The sequence below is a fragment of the Acanthochromis polyacanthus genome, chromosome 6, assembly GCF_021347895.1.
Source record: "Acanthochromis polyacanthus isolate Apoly-LR-REF ecotype Palm Island chromosome 6, KAUST_Apoly_ChrSc, whole genome shotgun sequence".
Lineage (NCBI taxonomy): Eukaryota > Metazoa > Chordata > Actinopteri > Pomacentridae > Acanthochromis > Acanthochromis polyacanthus.
The window spans coordinates 5,506,564-5,524,746 of NC_067118.1; the positions used below are offsets into that span (position 1 = coordinate 5,506,564).

The window sequence follows — 18,183 nt, forward strand, 5'->3', positions numbered from 1 at the left end:
ACACCAAGAACCTTTTAAGTTTCCTCTATTTTTGATGCACTAATCATGAGACAATTTCATCTTAAGAACTGTATAATACACATAAAAATCTGTGATACATCTAACTTAGTGCTGAAATAATTTAATATGTGAACATGATCTTCTATTCTAAGTATTTATTGAGCAAAAATGCAGAACATGCTCTGAATTCAGCTTCTCAAATCTGTTCTTTATCCTGCTTTTTTCTCTTTAGCCTCACTGTAAACCAAATATTTTGGGAGTTTGGACCTCGTGGACAAAACAAGTCATTTGAAAGCATCACAGTGGGCTCTGGGAGATAGTGTCAGATTACTTAGTGATTAAAATAACCGTTAAAGTGCATGAGTTAGCGCTTTTTTAATTAAACTAATACCAATAAAAGCCTTTGTATGTACTCTCAGATGTACGTTGCTTTGGATAAAAGCATCTGCAAAACCAAATTGTAGAATTGTAGTCTTAAAATTCTAGTATTCATCAGCAAATTTAATCTTTAAAGCTGTATTATACACAGAAAAATATGTTATCTATCCAATTCAGTGCTGAAATAATTTAGTACATGAACATCATCTTCTATTCTAACTGTTCATTGAACAAAAATGCAGAACATGCTCTGGTTCAGCCTCTCAACTGCTGGTTTTCTTGCTTTAGCATCACCATAAACTGAATATTGTTGGTATTTGGACCTTTGGTTGGATAAAACAAGTCATTTAAAAGCATCACAGTGGGCTGAGAATCTGTCATTTTTCACCATCTTCTGACACTTTATGAATCAAATAACCAACAAACATCAAAGCTAAAATCAATTTATAGAAAAAAACCTGCTGCAGATAAACATTTTGTCCTCACATTGCACTCTACTGTCCAAACATTGCTAAATGAAGCTCCTTATCAATAAGACCTACAGCAGCCATCCTGCTATGAAATACTGGATGTGCTGCATCAAATTCTTTCTTCTAACCATTTACTGAGTAAAATTGCAGAACGTGCGCTGATCCTGTCAAACACGTTTTTTTTCTTGCTTTAGCATCACTGTAAACTGAATATTTTGAGATTTGGACTTCTGAGTGGACAAAACAAGTAATTTAAAAGCATCATAATGCATTCTGGGAAACTGTTGGTCATTTTTCACCATCATCTGGCATTTTATGAACCAAATAACCAACCAATTTCTCAAAAAAAAATACTCTTTTGAGCTAAAATCGATTTACAAATAAAATGAGCCGCAGCTATTTTGCAAACTAACATTTTTCAAAGCGTCATAATGGACTGAGAAATAGTGTCGGCCATTTTTCATCATCTTCTGACATTTTATGGACCAAACAACCAACTGATGTCTCAAAGAAATGACACCATCAAAGCTAAAAATCAATTTCTAGAAAAAAATGAGCTGCAAATTGGCATTTTTATCCTCAGGCTGCACACCCCACCAGTCACAATCCAATGCTAAATGATGCTCCTTGTTAATAACACCGACAACAACCATCTCAGCATGAAATACTGGATGTGCCGCATCAAATAAAGCAATTAGCGACACCTTTTCTTCTATTCATTGAGCAAAAATACTGAATTTGCTTGGGTTCCAGCCTCTAAAACGCTGCTCTTCTCGCCTTAGCATCACTTTGGTTTTTGGATCTTTGGGTGGACAAAGCAAACCATTGGAAATCATCACAGTGGGCTGACAAACTGTGTTGGCCATTTTTCACCATCACCTGACATTTTATGAACCAAAAAACCAAGAAACGTCTCAGAAAATGGCACCATCGAAGCCAAAATCAAATCATAGAAAAAAAACAAGCTGTAGTTTTGTGCAAATTAGCAATTTTATCCTCAGACTGCACACTCTACCTGTCACTAACCAATGCAAACAGTGTACATTATGCTTCTTATTAACAATACAGACACTGTAAACTGAATATTTTTGGGGGTTTGGACCTTTGGGTGGACAAAACAAACCATTTAAAAGCAATCATAATGTGTTCTGGGAAACTGTGTTGGCCATTTTTCACCATCATCTCACATTTTGTGAACCAAACAACCAGCCAACTTCTCAAAGAAATGCTCCTTCAAAGCTAAAATTAATCTACAAATAAAATTAGACGCAGCTATTTTGAAAATTTACATTTTTAAAAGAATCACAGTGGATTGAAAAACTGTGTCGGCCATTTTTCACCATCTTCTGACATTTTATGGACCAAATAATCAATTAATGTGTCAAAGTAATGGCCCCATCAAAGCTAAAAATCAATTTACAGAAAAAAATGAGCTGCAAATTGACATTTTTATCCTCAGGCTGCATATTCGACCTGTCACAATCCAATGCTAAATGATGCTCCTTATTAATAACACTGACAACAGCCATCTTAGCATGAAACATCAAATTCTGTCTTCTAACCATTTATGAAGCAAAACTGCAGCATAGGCTCTGAAGCGCTGCTTTTCTTATTTTAGCGTCACTGTAAACTGAAAATTTTGAGGTTTGGACTTTGAGGTGGACAAAATAATTTATCTTCTGACACTTCATGAACCAAATAACCAACCCACAACCCAAAAATAGCTACACCAATCAATGTTAAACACAATTAGAAAAAATGAGCAGCAGCCCTTTGCAAATTCACATTTTTAGTCCTCACAATGTGAGTGTACAAAACAGACCACTAAGAAGCACCACAATGGGCTGTCGGTCATTTGTCACCATCTTCTGAAACTTTATGAACCAAATTACCAACAAACCTCTTCAAAAAAATGGCACCATCAAAGCTAAAATCAATTTATAGAAAAAAAATAGCATATTTATCCTGAGACTGCACATTCCACCAGTCACAAACTAATGCTAACAGTGTAAATTATGTTTCATATTAACAATACAGACACTGTAAACTGAATATTTTTGGGGTTCGGACCTTTGGGTGGACAAACTAACAATTTAAAAGCATCATAATGGGTTCTGGGAAACTGTGTTGGTCATTTTTCAACATCTTCTGACAGTTTATGAACCAAAAAACCAACTAACACCTAAAAACAATGGCACAATCAAAGCTAAAATCAATTTATAGAAAAAAAATGAGGCTGCAAATGAACATTTTTGTCCTCAGACTGCACAATCCACCAGTCACAAACCAATGCTAAATGATGCTTCTCATTAACCCTCCTGTTGTCGTCATTTACGGGCACCAAAAAATATTGTTTCCATGTCTGAAAAAACCCCAACAATTCGGGAAAAAAAATCCCCAAATTTCTGAAAATGTGCAAAACCTTCAGGAAGAAAATTCCAATAATTCCTTAAAAGTTTCCCTTAAAAGTTTTATTTAAAAAAAAGAAAAACAAACAAATTTGCCCAAAAAAAATCTTGTAAATATTTTCCAAAAATGAGTAAAAATCTGCCAAAAAAAATCCTAAAAATATCTAAAGTAATTACATATATATCAGTAAAACTTCTAATATTTTCTTTTAGAACATTCACATAAAAATCAATCAAAATCCAGCGAAATTTGCTGGATTTTGGTTGATTTTTACGTGAATGTTCTGAAAGAAACATTTTTAACATTTCTTTTTTCCACCAAAAAATGTTCTTAAATCTCCTGAAAATGTGGACATCAAAAGTTTCACCGTGAAAATATATGTTTTTTCCCCCACATATTCAAACTTTAAACCGGGTGAATTCTGACCCGCAGGATGACATGAGGGTTAATAATACCAGCAGCATCCATCAAATTCTTTCTTCTAACCATTTATTAAGCAAAAATGCAGAACATGCTTTGGTTCCAGCCTCACTGGAAACATTAACATTTTTATCCTCCAATTGCACACCCCACCAGTCACAACCCAATGCTAAATTATGCTCCTTATTAATAACACCAACAGCAACTATCTCAGCATGAAACACTGTTTGTGCCGCCTCAAATGAAATCAAGTGAGCCGGCAGGAGCTGCAGATGACGGTTGGCGGCTGAGGCAGCAGTCTGACTGATGAGCTATTATCTGCTGCTAATTTCCAGCCTGTTGTTAGGTGTAAATAGGTTAAGCTGCGTTTATCGCCGACATTCTCTGGGTTTTGATTCCCTGCCAACAGGATGACAGAGACGATCCATCCGTCAGCGCTCACGCAGCCACAGCATGTCTCAGCCGCTGCTTGTCTCCGTCAGTCACTGCACAGGGAAACCACATTCTTCTAGTTCACACTCTGATACTCATCTCTTATCCCATTTCCTCTTCACTCACCCTGCTTCTAATTCCTCCCTCTTTCAGCACTGGAAGCTCATCCAGAGGTACTGTAGTAAACAAATTGATTCGGGTTACTGTGTCACTGTAAATGTTGTTTGTTTGTGGTTTTTAACCGTTTCCTGGTTCACTTCCTGTCAACAAAACCACCAGATGCTGGAGGAGGCTGTTACTTTTAAAATGACATTTGTAATTAGACAGGAAATGCAGCCAAATTCATGCTATTAGCAAAACTGAGAATACACCTACTGAATGAAATACCACAAAATAAACACTAGCAAATGTCTCAGATCTACAGCTTAAAATATACAAAGTTCAGTCTTTGTGGATATGAAACCTGACATTCAGCCCACGGTTCGTATCAAATGCTAAATGCCAGCTTGATGTTCGGATAAAATAAATTAGAAGAAAGAAACAAAACTTTAAAGTAAACACAAAAAGTAAAAACTACAGCCCAACTAATATTACAGTTTGAAAACATGACCACTGATTATTATCACAGGATGTACACTACCGCTGAAAAGTTTGGGGTCAATTTCATGTTTTCCTTGAAAACTCACACTTTTATTCATGTGCTAACATAACTGCACAAGGGCTTTATACTCATCAGTTAGCCTTTCAACACCATTAGCTAACACAATGTAGCATTAGAACACAGGAGTGATGGTTGCTGGAAATGTTCCTCTGTACCCCTATGGAGATATTCCATTAAAAATCAGCCATTGCCAGCTAGAATAGTCATTTACCACATGAACAATGTCTACACTGGATTGATCATTCATTTGATATAGTCTTCATGGAAAAAAAAAAATGCTTTTCTTTCAAAAACATAGACACTTCTAAGTGACCACAAATTTTCGAAGAAAAATATTCAAAAGTGTTGCCATCATGTTGCAGTTTCTCCAGCTCTGAAACCATTTAAATCCCCTGTCTGCAGCACATGTAGCAGAGCATGAGTGGAGTCAAGTGGTTCGCTGCGAGCTAGCTAGTTTGGGAAATACGTCACTGCAAAGTAGAATTAAATAATTTTCTGGCAGTTATTTTAATAATCAATCCTACACAAGCATAACCAGCTTCCCTGCTACACTAATAATTCTCAAATAATAGGAATAGTCGCTGTCAGTGAAGACAGAACTAGGTTATGGCTACCGCTAAGAGGTTTGCTATCAGATTCTGCAGCTAAAGTCAGATTAACTCAGATAATTTGCTCTGACTGACAGAAACTGTACGAGAAGCACAAACCGTCCACACAAATCAGGACGTTAGCTTCTTTCGCAGCGGCTAAGGCTACGCTAACAGCTAAGTTAGAAGGCAGCTACAGATTAAACAGTAAACAGAGCCTGGAAAACAATAACAAATAATGGTTTATAATCTGGACATAATGGGCCAAAAACCTTGGTTAAACACTAAAAATATTAATAAAAGATGTAACTGTAATTTTTTGTTGCCATCATTGAATTTGTCAATATTATTTTCTCAATTAATCAATTTTTTGTTTGTAGCAGTGTAAAATGCCATAAAAAGATTTTTTTTAAAAATAAAGATGTAGATCAGGGTTTCCCAAATCCAGAGAAATTCAGTTTACTGCTCTAGAGAAGTTGAAAAAACAGAAAATGTTTGAATTTCTAAAGCTGGACTCAGAGAATTTCAACCTTTTATCGTAAAAAATTACTCAAACCAATAATCAAAACAGTTGTTAATTCATTTAATTGTCAAAAATGATTGGGCTAATCATTGAAGATCCAAAAACTAATATCTCTGAATTTTCCCTTTTGAATGCATCTTTAACTCATATACACACGTGGACAAAATTGTTGGTACCCCTCAGTTAAAGAAGGAAAAACCCACAATTCTCACTGAAATCACTTGAAACTCACAAAAGTAACAATAAATAAAAATTTATTGAAAATTAAATAATCAAAATCAGCCATCACTTTTGAATTGTTGATTAACATAATTATTTAAAAAAACAAACTAATGAAACAGGCCTGGACAAAAATGATGGTACCTCTATAAAAGATTGAAAACTATTTGACCAGAGTGACATGATTAACTCAGGTGTGTCATTTAATTGACATCACAGGTGTTTCCAAACTCATAATCAGTCAGTCTGCCTATTTAAAGGGAGACAAGTAGTCACCCTGCTGTTTGGTGAAAAGGTGTGTACCACACTGAACATGGACAACAGAAAGCGAAGGAGAGAATTGTCCCAGGACATCCGAAAAAAAATGATAGACAAACATCTTAAAGGTAAAGGCTATAAGACCATCTCTAAACAGCTTGAAGTTCCTGTGACAACAGTGGCTCATATTATTCAGAAGTTCAAGACCCACGGGACAGTAGCCAACCTCCCTGGACGTGGCCGCAAGAGGGAAATTGATGACAAATTGAAGAGACGGATCGTTGGAATTGTATCCAAAGAGCCCAGAGCAACCTCCAAAGAAATTAAAGGTGAACTCCAAGGCCAAGGTACATCAGTGTCAGATCGCACCATTCGTCGTTGTTTGAGCCAAAGTGGACTTCATGGGAGACGACCAAGGAGGACACCACTGCTGAAAAAAACTCATAAAAAAGCCAGACTGGAATTTGCAAAAATGCATGTTGACAAGCCACAAAGCTTCTGGGAGAATGTCCTTTGGACAGATGAGACCAAACTGGAGCTTTTTGGTAAGGCACATCAACTCTATGTTCATAGACTCAAAAACCAAGCATACGAAGAAAAGAACACTGTCCCTACGGTGAAACATGGAGGAGGCTCAGTAATGTTTTGGGGCTGCTTTGCTGCATCTGGCACAGGGTGTCTTGAAAGTGTGCAAGGTACGATGAAATCTGAAGACTATCAAGGCATTCTGGAGAGAAATGTGCTGCCTAGTGTCAGAAAGCTTGGTCTCAGTCGCAGGTCATGGGTCTTCCAACAGGACAACCATCCAAAACGCACAGCCAAAAACACCCAAGAATGGCTGAGAGAAAAGTGTTGGACTATTCTAAAGTGGCCTTCTATGAGCCCAGATCTGAATCCCATTGAACATATGTGGAAGGAGCTGAAACATGCCATTTGGAGAAGACACCCATCAAACCTGAGACAACTGGAGCTGTTTGCTCATGAGGAGTGGGTCAAAATACCTGTTGACAGCTGCAGAACGCTCATTGACAAATACAGAAATCGTTTAATTGCAGTGATTGCCTCAAAAGGTTGTGCAACAAAATATTAAGTTATGGGTACCATCATTTTTGTCCAGCCCTATTTCATTAGTTTGTTTTTTTAAATAATTATGTTAATCAACAATTCAAAAGTGATGGCTGATTTTGATTATTTAATTTTCAATCAATTTTTATTTATTGTTACTTTTGTGAGTTTCAAGTGATTTCAGTGAGAATTGTGGGTTTTTCCTTCTTTAACTGAGGGGTACCAACAATTTTGTCCACGTGTGTACAGTGCCTATCATAAGTATTCACTCCCTTTGATGTTTTACACTTTTATTGCTTTCATAAATCAATCATGGTCAATAAAATTTAGCTTTTTAAACAAAAAAATTTATTGGAAAAAACTCTTAAATGTCAAAGTGAAAACAGATTTCTACAAAGTGATGTTAATGAAAGAAAATGATATAAATGAAAATAATTGTTTGCATAATTATTCACCCCCTTCAAGTCAGTATTTAGTAGATGTCCCTTTGGCTGCAATCACAGCAGTGAGTCTGTGTGGATAGGTCTCAATCAGTCTTGCACATCTGCCCACTGCAATTTCGCTCCATTCTTCTTTGCAAAACTGCTCAAGCTCTGTCAGGTTGTGTGGGTATCGGGCATGAACAGCCCTTTTCAAGTCCAGCCACAAATTCTCTATAGGATTGAGGTCTGGGCTTTGACTCGGCCACTCCAGAACATTTACCTGGTTCTTTTTTAACCATTCCTGTGTAGCTTTTGCAGTATGTTTTGGATCATTGTCTTGCTGGAAAATAAAACTTCTCCCAAGACGTAGTTCTCTTGCAGACTGAAAAAGATTGTCCCCCAGGATTTCAGTGTATTTTGCAGCATTCATTCTGCCCTCTGTCTTTACAAGCCTTCCAGGTCCAGTTGCTGAGAAACATCCCCACAGCATGATGCTGCCACCACCATGCTTCACAGTGGGGATGGTGTGTTTTTGGTGATGTCCAGTGTTTGGTTTCCGCCAAACATTACGTCTTGTCTGATGGCCAAAAAGCTCAATTTTGGTCTCATCAGACCAAAGAATCTTCTTCCCCTTGACCAGTTGTTTTACAACTCAATCACTTGAAACACACCCACACCACTCAGGTGATCTTCATTTCACTAATTGTGAGACTATTGGCAACAATTTGATGGACCTCTATTGAATTAGACCATTAAATTAAAAAGGGGGTGAATAATTATGCAAACAATTATTTTTATTTATATAATTTTCTTTCATTGACATTACTTTATAGAAATCTATTTTCACTTTGACATTAAAGAGTTTTTTCCAATACATTTTTTTGTTAAAAAATCTAAATTTTATTGACCATGATGGATTTATGAAAGCAATAAAAGTGTAAAACATTAAAGGCGGTTAATACTTATGATAGGCACTGTATTTTCAATATCAGACATGTTTACTTCTTAAAAAAATAGTGTCACAACCAAAAATGATGTAGGTCAATAAAACTGTAGGGATTAGTGTTGCATATTTAATTCTTCAGATACAACTATAACTTTCTAAGTCCTACTTTTGTGTGCAGTATTTTGAATACAAACATTTCTCTACAAAACTCACAACTGAAAAGTCCTCAAACACCTTTAAAACACTCACTGAGGATCTTTGCCTGAACAAAGTTACAAGAGTCGTTATTTTACAGAATCTTGAGATTGTCTTGCAGATACAAAGAGATAAAACTATATATACTCCAAACCAACACTTTCCAGAGTCAACAGAGGAGTGTTTGTCATGTAATTCACAGGATCTTCCTCTGAGTTCACTTATAGCCTGAAGGCTGCTGAGAAACGTTGCATCACGACCACTGACACTTCCTTTAATTTGTAGACTGAATTATCTCTTTAGATACATCTGGAGGCACTAAACACAACACAGAATCAAATCTAAACCTGTCAAACTGAGAAAAAGACTGGATTATGTGAAGTAAAGTTAAATTAAAATAGTTTAGAATTAAGTTTTACTCTGAACTGTAAGAGGGAATAACAGCCGCCAAACCAAGCTAACTCAGCCCACTTTCTGGCTCAGTGGGACCCGCTTTTGAACAGACACCCGCAGTGTTTCTCACCTGTGTCTGGGCTCCGAGGACACCGAGTTGCAGCTCTGGACCGACAGCAGCGTGGAGGACTTCCGCGGTCCCAGCGGCGACGGCAGCAAGCTGGTGTTGGAGGTGGACGGGGACAGCAGGTTGCTGTCCCCGGGAGAGGAGATAGAGCCTCGGCGGCACCCCAGCAGCACCTCGGCGCTCCCCACGTCGTTGAAGCCCGAGTCCGACGGCAGGACGAGGATAGGCGGCACATTGAGGGGCGCCGTCCTCGGTGCTGCGGACACACCAGAGAACGTCCCGTAGCTGCTTTTGTTGCCAGGCTCTGGACACGCAGCGGCCGCCGCGGAGCCGGCTCCCTCCGTGTCGGCGTCTTTGTGGTTCTCGGCCGGATTACTCTGGACCGGCCGCCCGTCCAGGGAGATGTTACTGAGAAACAAAAGAGCGGCTTGTCTCCGGCGGGAGTTCTCCCTGTTCCTGCGGCTGTGCTCCCGGCCGGTGTGCTGTTTCTTGCCGCTAACGGCGGCCGTCACCGCGGCGCTATGGCCGCAGGCAGCAGCCGCCATCGTCTCCGTCCCACCGAGGAAGTAACCGGAGGATCGGCTCGAGACCCGCAACTGTCAAATCCCTTTTACCCGGCGCGAGACCGCTCTACGCCCTCCTGCGCTGTGATTGGTCCACATGGGGATACGCGATGACGTATACAAGTCGGAGACTTAGGGCAGGAGTTTAGACACGTTGTAAACAGAACAGAACATACTGTTAAAGATCCTGAACAGACGTGGTTGTATGTACATCACAAATAATAATAATAATAATAATAATAATAATAATAATAACAAGAAGAAGAAGAAGAAGAAGAATGTGTGTAATAAATAAATAACAATAAATGTAATAAAATAGAAAATTTATAGAAAATTATTACAATTGTGTGAATAAAGGTGGTGCAGACAAGTTTATTCAGAATCCAGGCAGTTTAGACAATGAATTCATAAAACTGGGATAGAGTTTGTGTAAGAAGAGTTCTGGTACAGTGCAAACAAAACACAACATACAGTTAAAGATACTGATCAACCAAGGCTGAATGTACATCAATAATGATAAGAATAATAATAATACATATTATTTTGGATTATTGTGATATTTTAAAACAACAATAAATTAATATTGTTATGTTAACATTTTAATAAACATTTTCACTGTAATTTTGTAAACAATGTACTGTTATTTAGAGAATGTTCCTTGAAAAAAAATACAGATAATAATTAGAAAAGTTGCAGGGAAAAAATAGATAAATTTACATATTCACTGTAAAAACATAGGCCTAAACTCAAATTAAATTCCACCTTAAAGCTTGTATTTTTTTAACAAATAATGAATTTTTCTTTATATATTTATAATAAAATTATCCAATGATAACATTAATAATTTAGTATCATTATAATAAGCTATCATAACAGTGAAATGTTATTGTTGTTTTATAATCATATGAAATCATTTTAAAGATATAGAATGCCAGAAAATAGGAAATAAAATGAATTCAATTTAAGACGATTTCTAATAAAACTACAGGCACTTTATACCAGACAATTTTTTAAAATTGTGGTGTAGCATTGTTATTGTTTCATAATATATGACCAGTTTTTTCAGTTATATTTGCAGCAGTGATGAGGATCATGTACAATGCTTTGTCCTTGCAAAAAAGAAAATCATTAAAACTAACAAATAAAAGTGAATAAATGTCACCTCTGTGTTTTATTTTTATTCAGCTGAAGGCTCCATATGGTTCCATTCTGGATGCTGTGATTTTTCCAGCAGACTCTTTGTGATTCTCCTGCTCATCTCTGGACTATCAGGCTGCTGAGGCTTTAGCTGCTGCAGCTTCTCCTGACAGCAGCTTTGATCGTTTGTTATGAAACATCTGTGGATTTTCTCGACGCTGATCCCTGCGGTGACTCCGACAATGAGCTCAGCGAACCTGGGCAGTTTAGTAGGGCGACCGGCGAGCGTAGCATGACTGGTCGTCTGCTAAATATAACCTGTAGGACGCAGCACACTGTAATCCCTGCAGGCTGGGAGGTTGTTACCAAGCACTGACCCCTCCTGATCCAAGGCATCTTCACAACAACCAATGAACTCCAGCTGACCGTCTAGCACAGAAATAAAATCCAAAAGTGACTTCATTTGAATTCAGTTTGATCTCACTGGAAATTATTATTTTATTTCCATGACGTTCCATCTTAATATCATGGAGGCTCTGGTATAAGGGTGCAAAGCAGAGAAAAACACCAGAAACTCATCCTTAATGATGTGCTGCAGCAGAAAGAGTTGTTTTCTGCCACGAGCAAGGAACTTAAACTGGATTATCTGGCTTGGTGTAGTTACTATTTGAAGTGCAATTTTATTTCTCATTTGTGTATAATCTACTATATAATAAGAATGCCCATTTGAGCCAGTAAAATATAGTGTGCATTGTGTCATTAGCAAGCAACACAAGTTAGATTACCTGATAGGTTTTAGTTAATATTTTAAAGTACATTTTCATTTCTCATGTGTGTACATTATGCTGTATAACGAGAAATGTAAAGCATTGCATTACAGTTTATTATAACACAACACAACACAACATAACAAAACATAGCATAACAAACCATAATGCAGCACAACACAACACAATATAACATAACTTAACATGACAAAACATAACACAACACAACACAACATAGCATAACATAATATAAATATGAGCCATATTAAGTTACATTAAAAACATCTTTACCCCAAATATTCTTAAAAATATAATTATTACACACAAATAAAGTTGTACATGATTACAAAAATACATGCTTAGCTCAACTAAACCAACATTTTGCACAACTACTTTAAAAACTAAGAATTCTGAGTAAAACTGAACCTTTAAAAACACATTTCTTTGTATATAAATATCTAAATTTTAACTTGTATTAGAATAAAAATATATCTCTGTTCAGAAACTGTAATAAAATGTGAAGGTTTGAAAATCTGTTGCACGGCAGGAGAGAAAACAAAAAATAATATCTGACCCAGGATTAATAGTAAACAGTGGATCTGCGATGATGCAATATGACAAACAGATGAGGGAATTGTGTGTGTGTGTGTGTGTGTGTGTGTGTGTGTGTGTGTGTGTGTGTGTGTGTGTGTGAGATGATGATGATATGATGCTAAACTCTGCCACATGGATGATTGCAGAGATTACGGAGCTGTAATCTGATGATGAGGATCGAGTTTATACAAGTGTGTCTGTTTCCCTTTACACAAACACACACACACACACACACACACATGTTTGTTTTTCTATACCGGTGGGGACTTACCATTGACTCCCATTCATATCTAACTCCTAACCCTTACCCTAACCCTAACCTTAACCATCACCAAATCAATGCCTAACCCTAAACAAACGTTTTTGCACTTTCACATTTTTTATTAACAACAATATGGCCAAGAAAACGGTGTTGCCACCCGTGGGGACCTCATTTTAGGTCCCCACCGTAAGACAAGTCCCCACCTTTATAGCAAATAGTCAGGTCAAAGTCCCCACCTGTATAGCAGAAACAAGTACACACACACACACACACACACACACACACACACACACACACACACACACACTGTGTTTTTCTATCATTGTGGGGACATACCATTGGCTCCCATTCATATCAAATCCCTAACCCTTACCCTAACCCTAACCTTAACCCAGACCAAAACAATGCCTAACCCTAAAGAAACGTTTTTGCACTTTCACTTTTTTCAGTAACAACAACATGGCCAAGAAAACACTGTTTAAACTTGTGGGGACCGAAATGAGGTCCCCACAAGTGACATTGTTTTCGGTTTTCCTACAGTTGTGGAGACATTTGGTCCCCACAAGTATAGCCAGCACCTGATCACACACACACACACACACACACACACACACACACACACACACACACACACACACACACACGTTTGTTTTTCTATACCGGTGGGGACTTACCATTGACTCCCATTCATATCTAACTCCTAACCCTTACCCTAACCCTAACCTTAACCATCACCAAATCAATGCCTAACCCTAAACAAACGTTTTTGCACTTTTACATTTTTTATTAACAACAATATGGTCAAGAAAACGGTGTTGCCACCCGTGGGGACCTCATTTTAGGTCCCCACCGTAAGACAAGTCCCCACCTTTATAGCAAATAGTCAGGTCAAAGTCCCCACCTGTATAGCAGAAACAAGTACACACACACACACACACACACACACACACACACACACACACAAACTAACATTTACACATGCAGAGACACACACTAATGTGTTTCCATCACTTCAGAGGACATCACTCGCTGTCATTTCCTGAAGATTGACCGTCCTCTAACCGCTGCTTGCTTAACCTAACTTGAGTAATACAACTACACACACACATACACACAGACACAAACACACACACACACAGACACACACACACACACACACACACACACACACACACACACACACACACACACACACACACACACACACCTGATCACTGAAACTGTGCACTAAAATGCTGGTTTACTTTAATAGCATGCTATTATTACACATATTTATACTTTAACACTCAGTATAAAAACGTGAACTCATTTGAAAATTCCTCACTCCTGTCCAACATGGTGCAGCGTAGGGAACTCACTGACTCACTTCATGATGCTGGGTGGTCTTTGAGACATAAAGTGTTCTCACAGTTTGATTAGGTATGCCTTGGACTCCATTGCAGAGACTGGTAAGTATATAAGGAAGAGGCCGAAAACGAAAGCTAGCTGAAGCTGATGTCAGGCACCTCAAGATCTGAAGTCCTAGAGACAGAAAGAAGACCAATGGTGATATTCAGGCAGAGATTAATGCTTCTAGATCAGAATCTGAGAAAGTCTCCAGAATGACCATAAGCAGACGACTGAAGGAACAAGGCTTAAAGGGAAGAAGAGCTGCTAAGAAGCCAGTATTGAGGCCTGCAAACATCCAACAACACCTAAAATGTGCCCCAGACACTGGACTGTAGATGAGTGGAGGAAGCTACTCTGGACGGAAGTGTGAACTCTTCGGTCAGCATTGTGGTGTTTATGTCCTCAGAAAAATGAGACAACATTTTGATGCTGGATGCACAATGAAACATGGTGGAGATTCCATTCTGGTATGGGGTTCCATTTGTGGAAACAGCATGGGCACATTACTTAAAATGGACAGTACCACAAACAAGAAGGTTGACCATCCTGGTGCATCATGGAATTGCTTCTGGATTGAACCTGATTGGTCGTGGGTTCATATATCAAGAAGACAACGACCCCAAGCAGACTTCAAAGCTGTGCAGAGGCTACTGGACCACGATAAGGAATCTGGAGTTCTGGAAGTGATGGACTGGCCAAGTCCTTACTTACTCTAAAAGTCGTACACGTCCCCGCAAAGATAGATGAACAAGAGTACACACACACACACACATGCACACACACACACACACACACACACACACACACACGCACACGCACACACATGCATGGACATAAGTGACCTCACACTTTATCTCCTCTGCTGATAATAGAACCGAACATAATCTTGTCGCATTTCCTGGCATCGTTTTGGTTGATATCACATATCAGGTTCAAGTTTACCTCTAATGGTGACCTCTGGCTTACTGTAGCAAAACAACCAGTAGCTACAGAATGTCTGTTTACCAGCTACAAACCAGAACATGCTGTACATCATCCAGGTCATGGTCGTCCTAAATACTTCACTAGAAGACAGCTAAACCTCTTATTGTTGTTCTATAAGACATTTCATCTCTCATCCACAAAGCTTTGTTCTGTAAAGGATTCAACTTTTTACTTCTCCTGAATCTAAACGGTAAAATACAAATTTAAAGGCAGAAAAATTCACATTCTGGCCAGAGAAGTCAGCTGGCGTCAGAAAGAATTAAAGAGATGACATCACTTATCAGGTACTTCTTGAGTTTTCTTCCTACACTTTTAAAAAGTGAAGAGTAATTTTTTAACAGATTGAAAAAGATTAACTGTTATCTACAAAACTTAACTACAGGATTCCCTCATTTTTAAAAAAAACTGAAAACAAACAGTAAAATCACAGAAAGAAAGTATTAATTTACATCTTAACCAATAAAAACAGGCCAAAATTGTAAATAAAATTGTTATTTAAAAGACAAATTATGCATATTCAGGATTGTTAATTGTTATTTTTAGAGATATTCCCTGTTTTCTTAAACTACAGATTTGTAAAATGACACAAAAAGTTTAAATTTTCATGTTGATTGTAAAAACAAAAAACACCTACAAATCATATCATATATGTATATATTTTATTCATGTGCTAACATAACCGCACAAGCGGTTTCTAATCATCAGTGAGCCTTTCAACAGCATTAGCTAACACAATGTAGCATTAGAACACAGGAGTGATGGTTGCTGGAAATGTTCCTCTGTACCCCTATGGAGATATTCCATTAAAAAATCAGCTGTTTCCAGATAGAATAGTTATTTACCACATTAACAATGTCTACACTGGATTTATCATTCATTTAACGTTGTCTTCATTGAAAAAAAAGATTTTATTTCAAAAATAAGGACATTTCTAACTGACCCTAAACTTTTGAACAGTACTGTATATTGTCTGATAAATGCCAATAGGATGTGTTTTTTTAACAGAACATAATGCATTAAAAGAAGAAAAATATTTAAAAGTGTTGACATCACATGATGCAGTTTTTCCAGCTCTGAAACCCATTAAATCACCTGTCTGCAGCACATGTAGCAGAGCATGAGCGGAGTCAAGAGGTCCGTTGCTAGCTAGCTAGTTTGGGAAATCCATCGCTGCAAAGTTCAAATTCAATTTAGGATTTTTTTCTAGCAGTTATTTTAATAATCAATCTTACACAAGCTTAGCCAGCTTCCTTGCAACACTAATAATATCTAAATAACAGAAATAGTCACTGTCAGCACTGACAGAGCTAGGCTAAGGCTATCACTGAACAGTACTGTATACAGTGGTGGAAAAAAATTTCAGACACCCCATACATTTGCATGTGTATTGCAATCAGAATCTCTCTTTGGTCTTCAAGAGTAATTTATTTTAGTACAATCACAGCCATAATACTAAACAAATCCTAAAAAAAGACATTAAAAACTTAAAATTTAAAAAAACACAGAGACGGTAAAGTGATTCAGTGGATTTACTGAGTCTCTGTGGCTTTGACGTTTACTGATGCTGGCAGAGAGGAGAGCTGCAGGGTGGGGAAGCAGTGCATCATGGGAAGGTCATGATGCCGCCGTGAGGAGAGCGGGTCAATGCAGCACTGGGACTATCTATCTATCTATCTATCTATCTATCTGTCTGTCTGTCTGTCTGTCTATCTATCTATCTGTCTGTCTGTCTGTCTGTCTGTCTGTCTACCTACCTACCTCTCTCTCTGTCTGTCTGTCTGTGTTATTGTTATTAAAATCACTCATTAAAACTCTCGTTCTGCCTGTTACTGAGTTCAGCTGATGTTAAGTGGCTCTTCAGTCTTCATCTGCCTCCTTGTGGTGAAATCTCCGTATTACACTCACAAAATCTCATCATTCAACAACTTTATCAAGCATTAAGTTACTTTTTTTGTTTAAACTCACACATTTTTATATATTTAATTCAAAACTTATAGATTTTCAATTTAAATTCACATATGATTGCACAATGACACAATTACTTTATTCTGGCACTTTTTTTCTCAATTGATTGAAGTTATAAATATATAGTTATGCAGACTCACAACCTTTACTGTTGTTTCTGCATCAGCGATTACATTAAAATACAGTGTGCACAACTAATTTATATGCTAATCCTATATAAAACAGGATAAAAGTGTAAATAATGTCGACAGAAAATTATAAATAGTAATTTGTTCTTTTACAACATAACATTACACAGTTTTTGCTGTATAATATATGATAAAATTACCAAAAAATATATTATTGTTTTACAAGCATTTGTTATTTGAAAACAAATTATGCAAATTAACAATTGTAAAAGAGTAAATCATTTTTAAATGTAATTTTAGTGAGTTTCCTTGTTTTCTTTTCAAGCATTTTGTTTTAAAAACGGATAACTAGCTAAATCACATTAAATAATTTGCATGGCAACTTATAGATTGTAAATATTGTCCACATGAAAAATCTATATTTTTACAAGAGGTCATTCATTCTTTTACAGTATTTGATGGTAGAATTACACAACTTTACTGCATTGATATCTGCAGAAAATATGATTTTACAGTTATTTGAAGGACAGATGCACAATTAAGGATGGAAAAATAGTAGAATATTTTAACAGTTATTATTATCATTAATATTATTATTACAGAAAATAAATGAAGTAAAACCACAGTTAACCTGTTTTTTTTACAGATTAATAATGCAGAAAGCAACTAGTGATCCTTTCTAAGCCACTTGTATCTGCACATCACAATAAAACAAAATTAAACATTCATAATACTTCATATGAAATATTTTGATTGAATTTTTATCTCATTTACACACAGAAATTTGTACACAGAATTAAATACATATGAAGAGTTCATTTGCAAAAACAGGTAACTCCATTTTATACATTTTCAGAAAACTTATTTTTTTAGTTGTTTATTTGAGATA

General features: G+C 37.1%; 2 protein-coding genes and 1 long non-coding RNA gene across 3 annotated transcripts in view; 1 reads left to right on the forward strand and 2 right to left on the reverse strand.

Annotated features, from left to right (window-relative positions):
* The window catches only part of cables2b (Cdk5 and Abl enzyme substrate 2b), a 65,647-nt gene extending 55,356 nt beyond the window's left edge, over positions 1-10,291 (reverse strand). Inside the window, exon 1 of the mRNA XM_051950012.1 lies at positions 9,509-10,291. Coding sequence (XP_051805972.1) covers positions 9,509-10,050 — 542 coding nt within the window. The 5' untranslated portion in view covers positions 10,051-10,291. The remainder of the gene's footprint in view (positions 1-9,508) is intronic.
* The window catches only part of LOC127534550 (uncharacterized), a 532,033-nt gene that overhangs the window by 224,951 nt on the left and 288,899 nt on the right, over positions 1-18,183 (forward strand). The window lies entirely within an intron of this gene.
* Positions 1-18,183, reverse strand: part of LOC110960721 (uncharacterized) — a 435,352-nt gene that overhangs the window by 75,061 nt on the left and 342,108 nt on the right. The gene's annotated exons all lie outside the window — the stretch shown is intronic.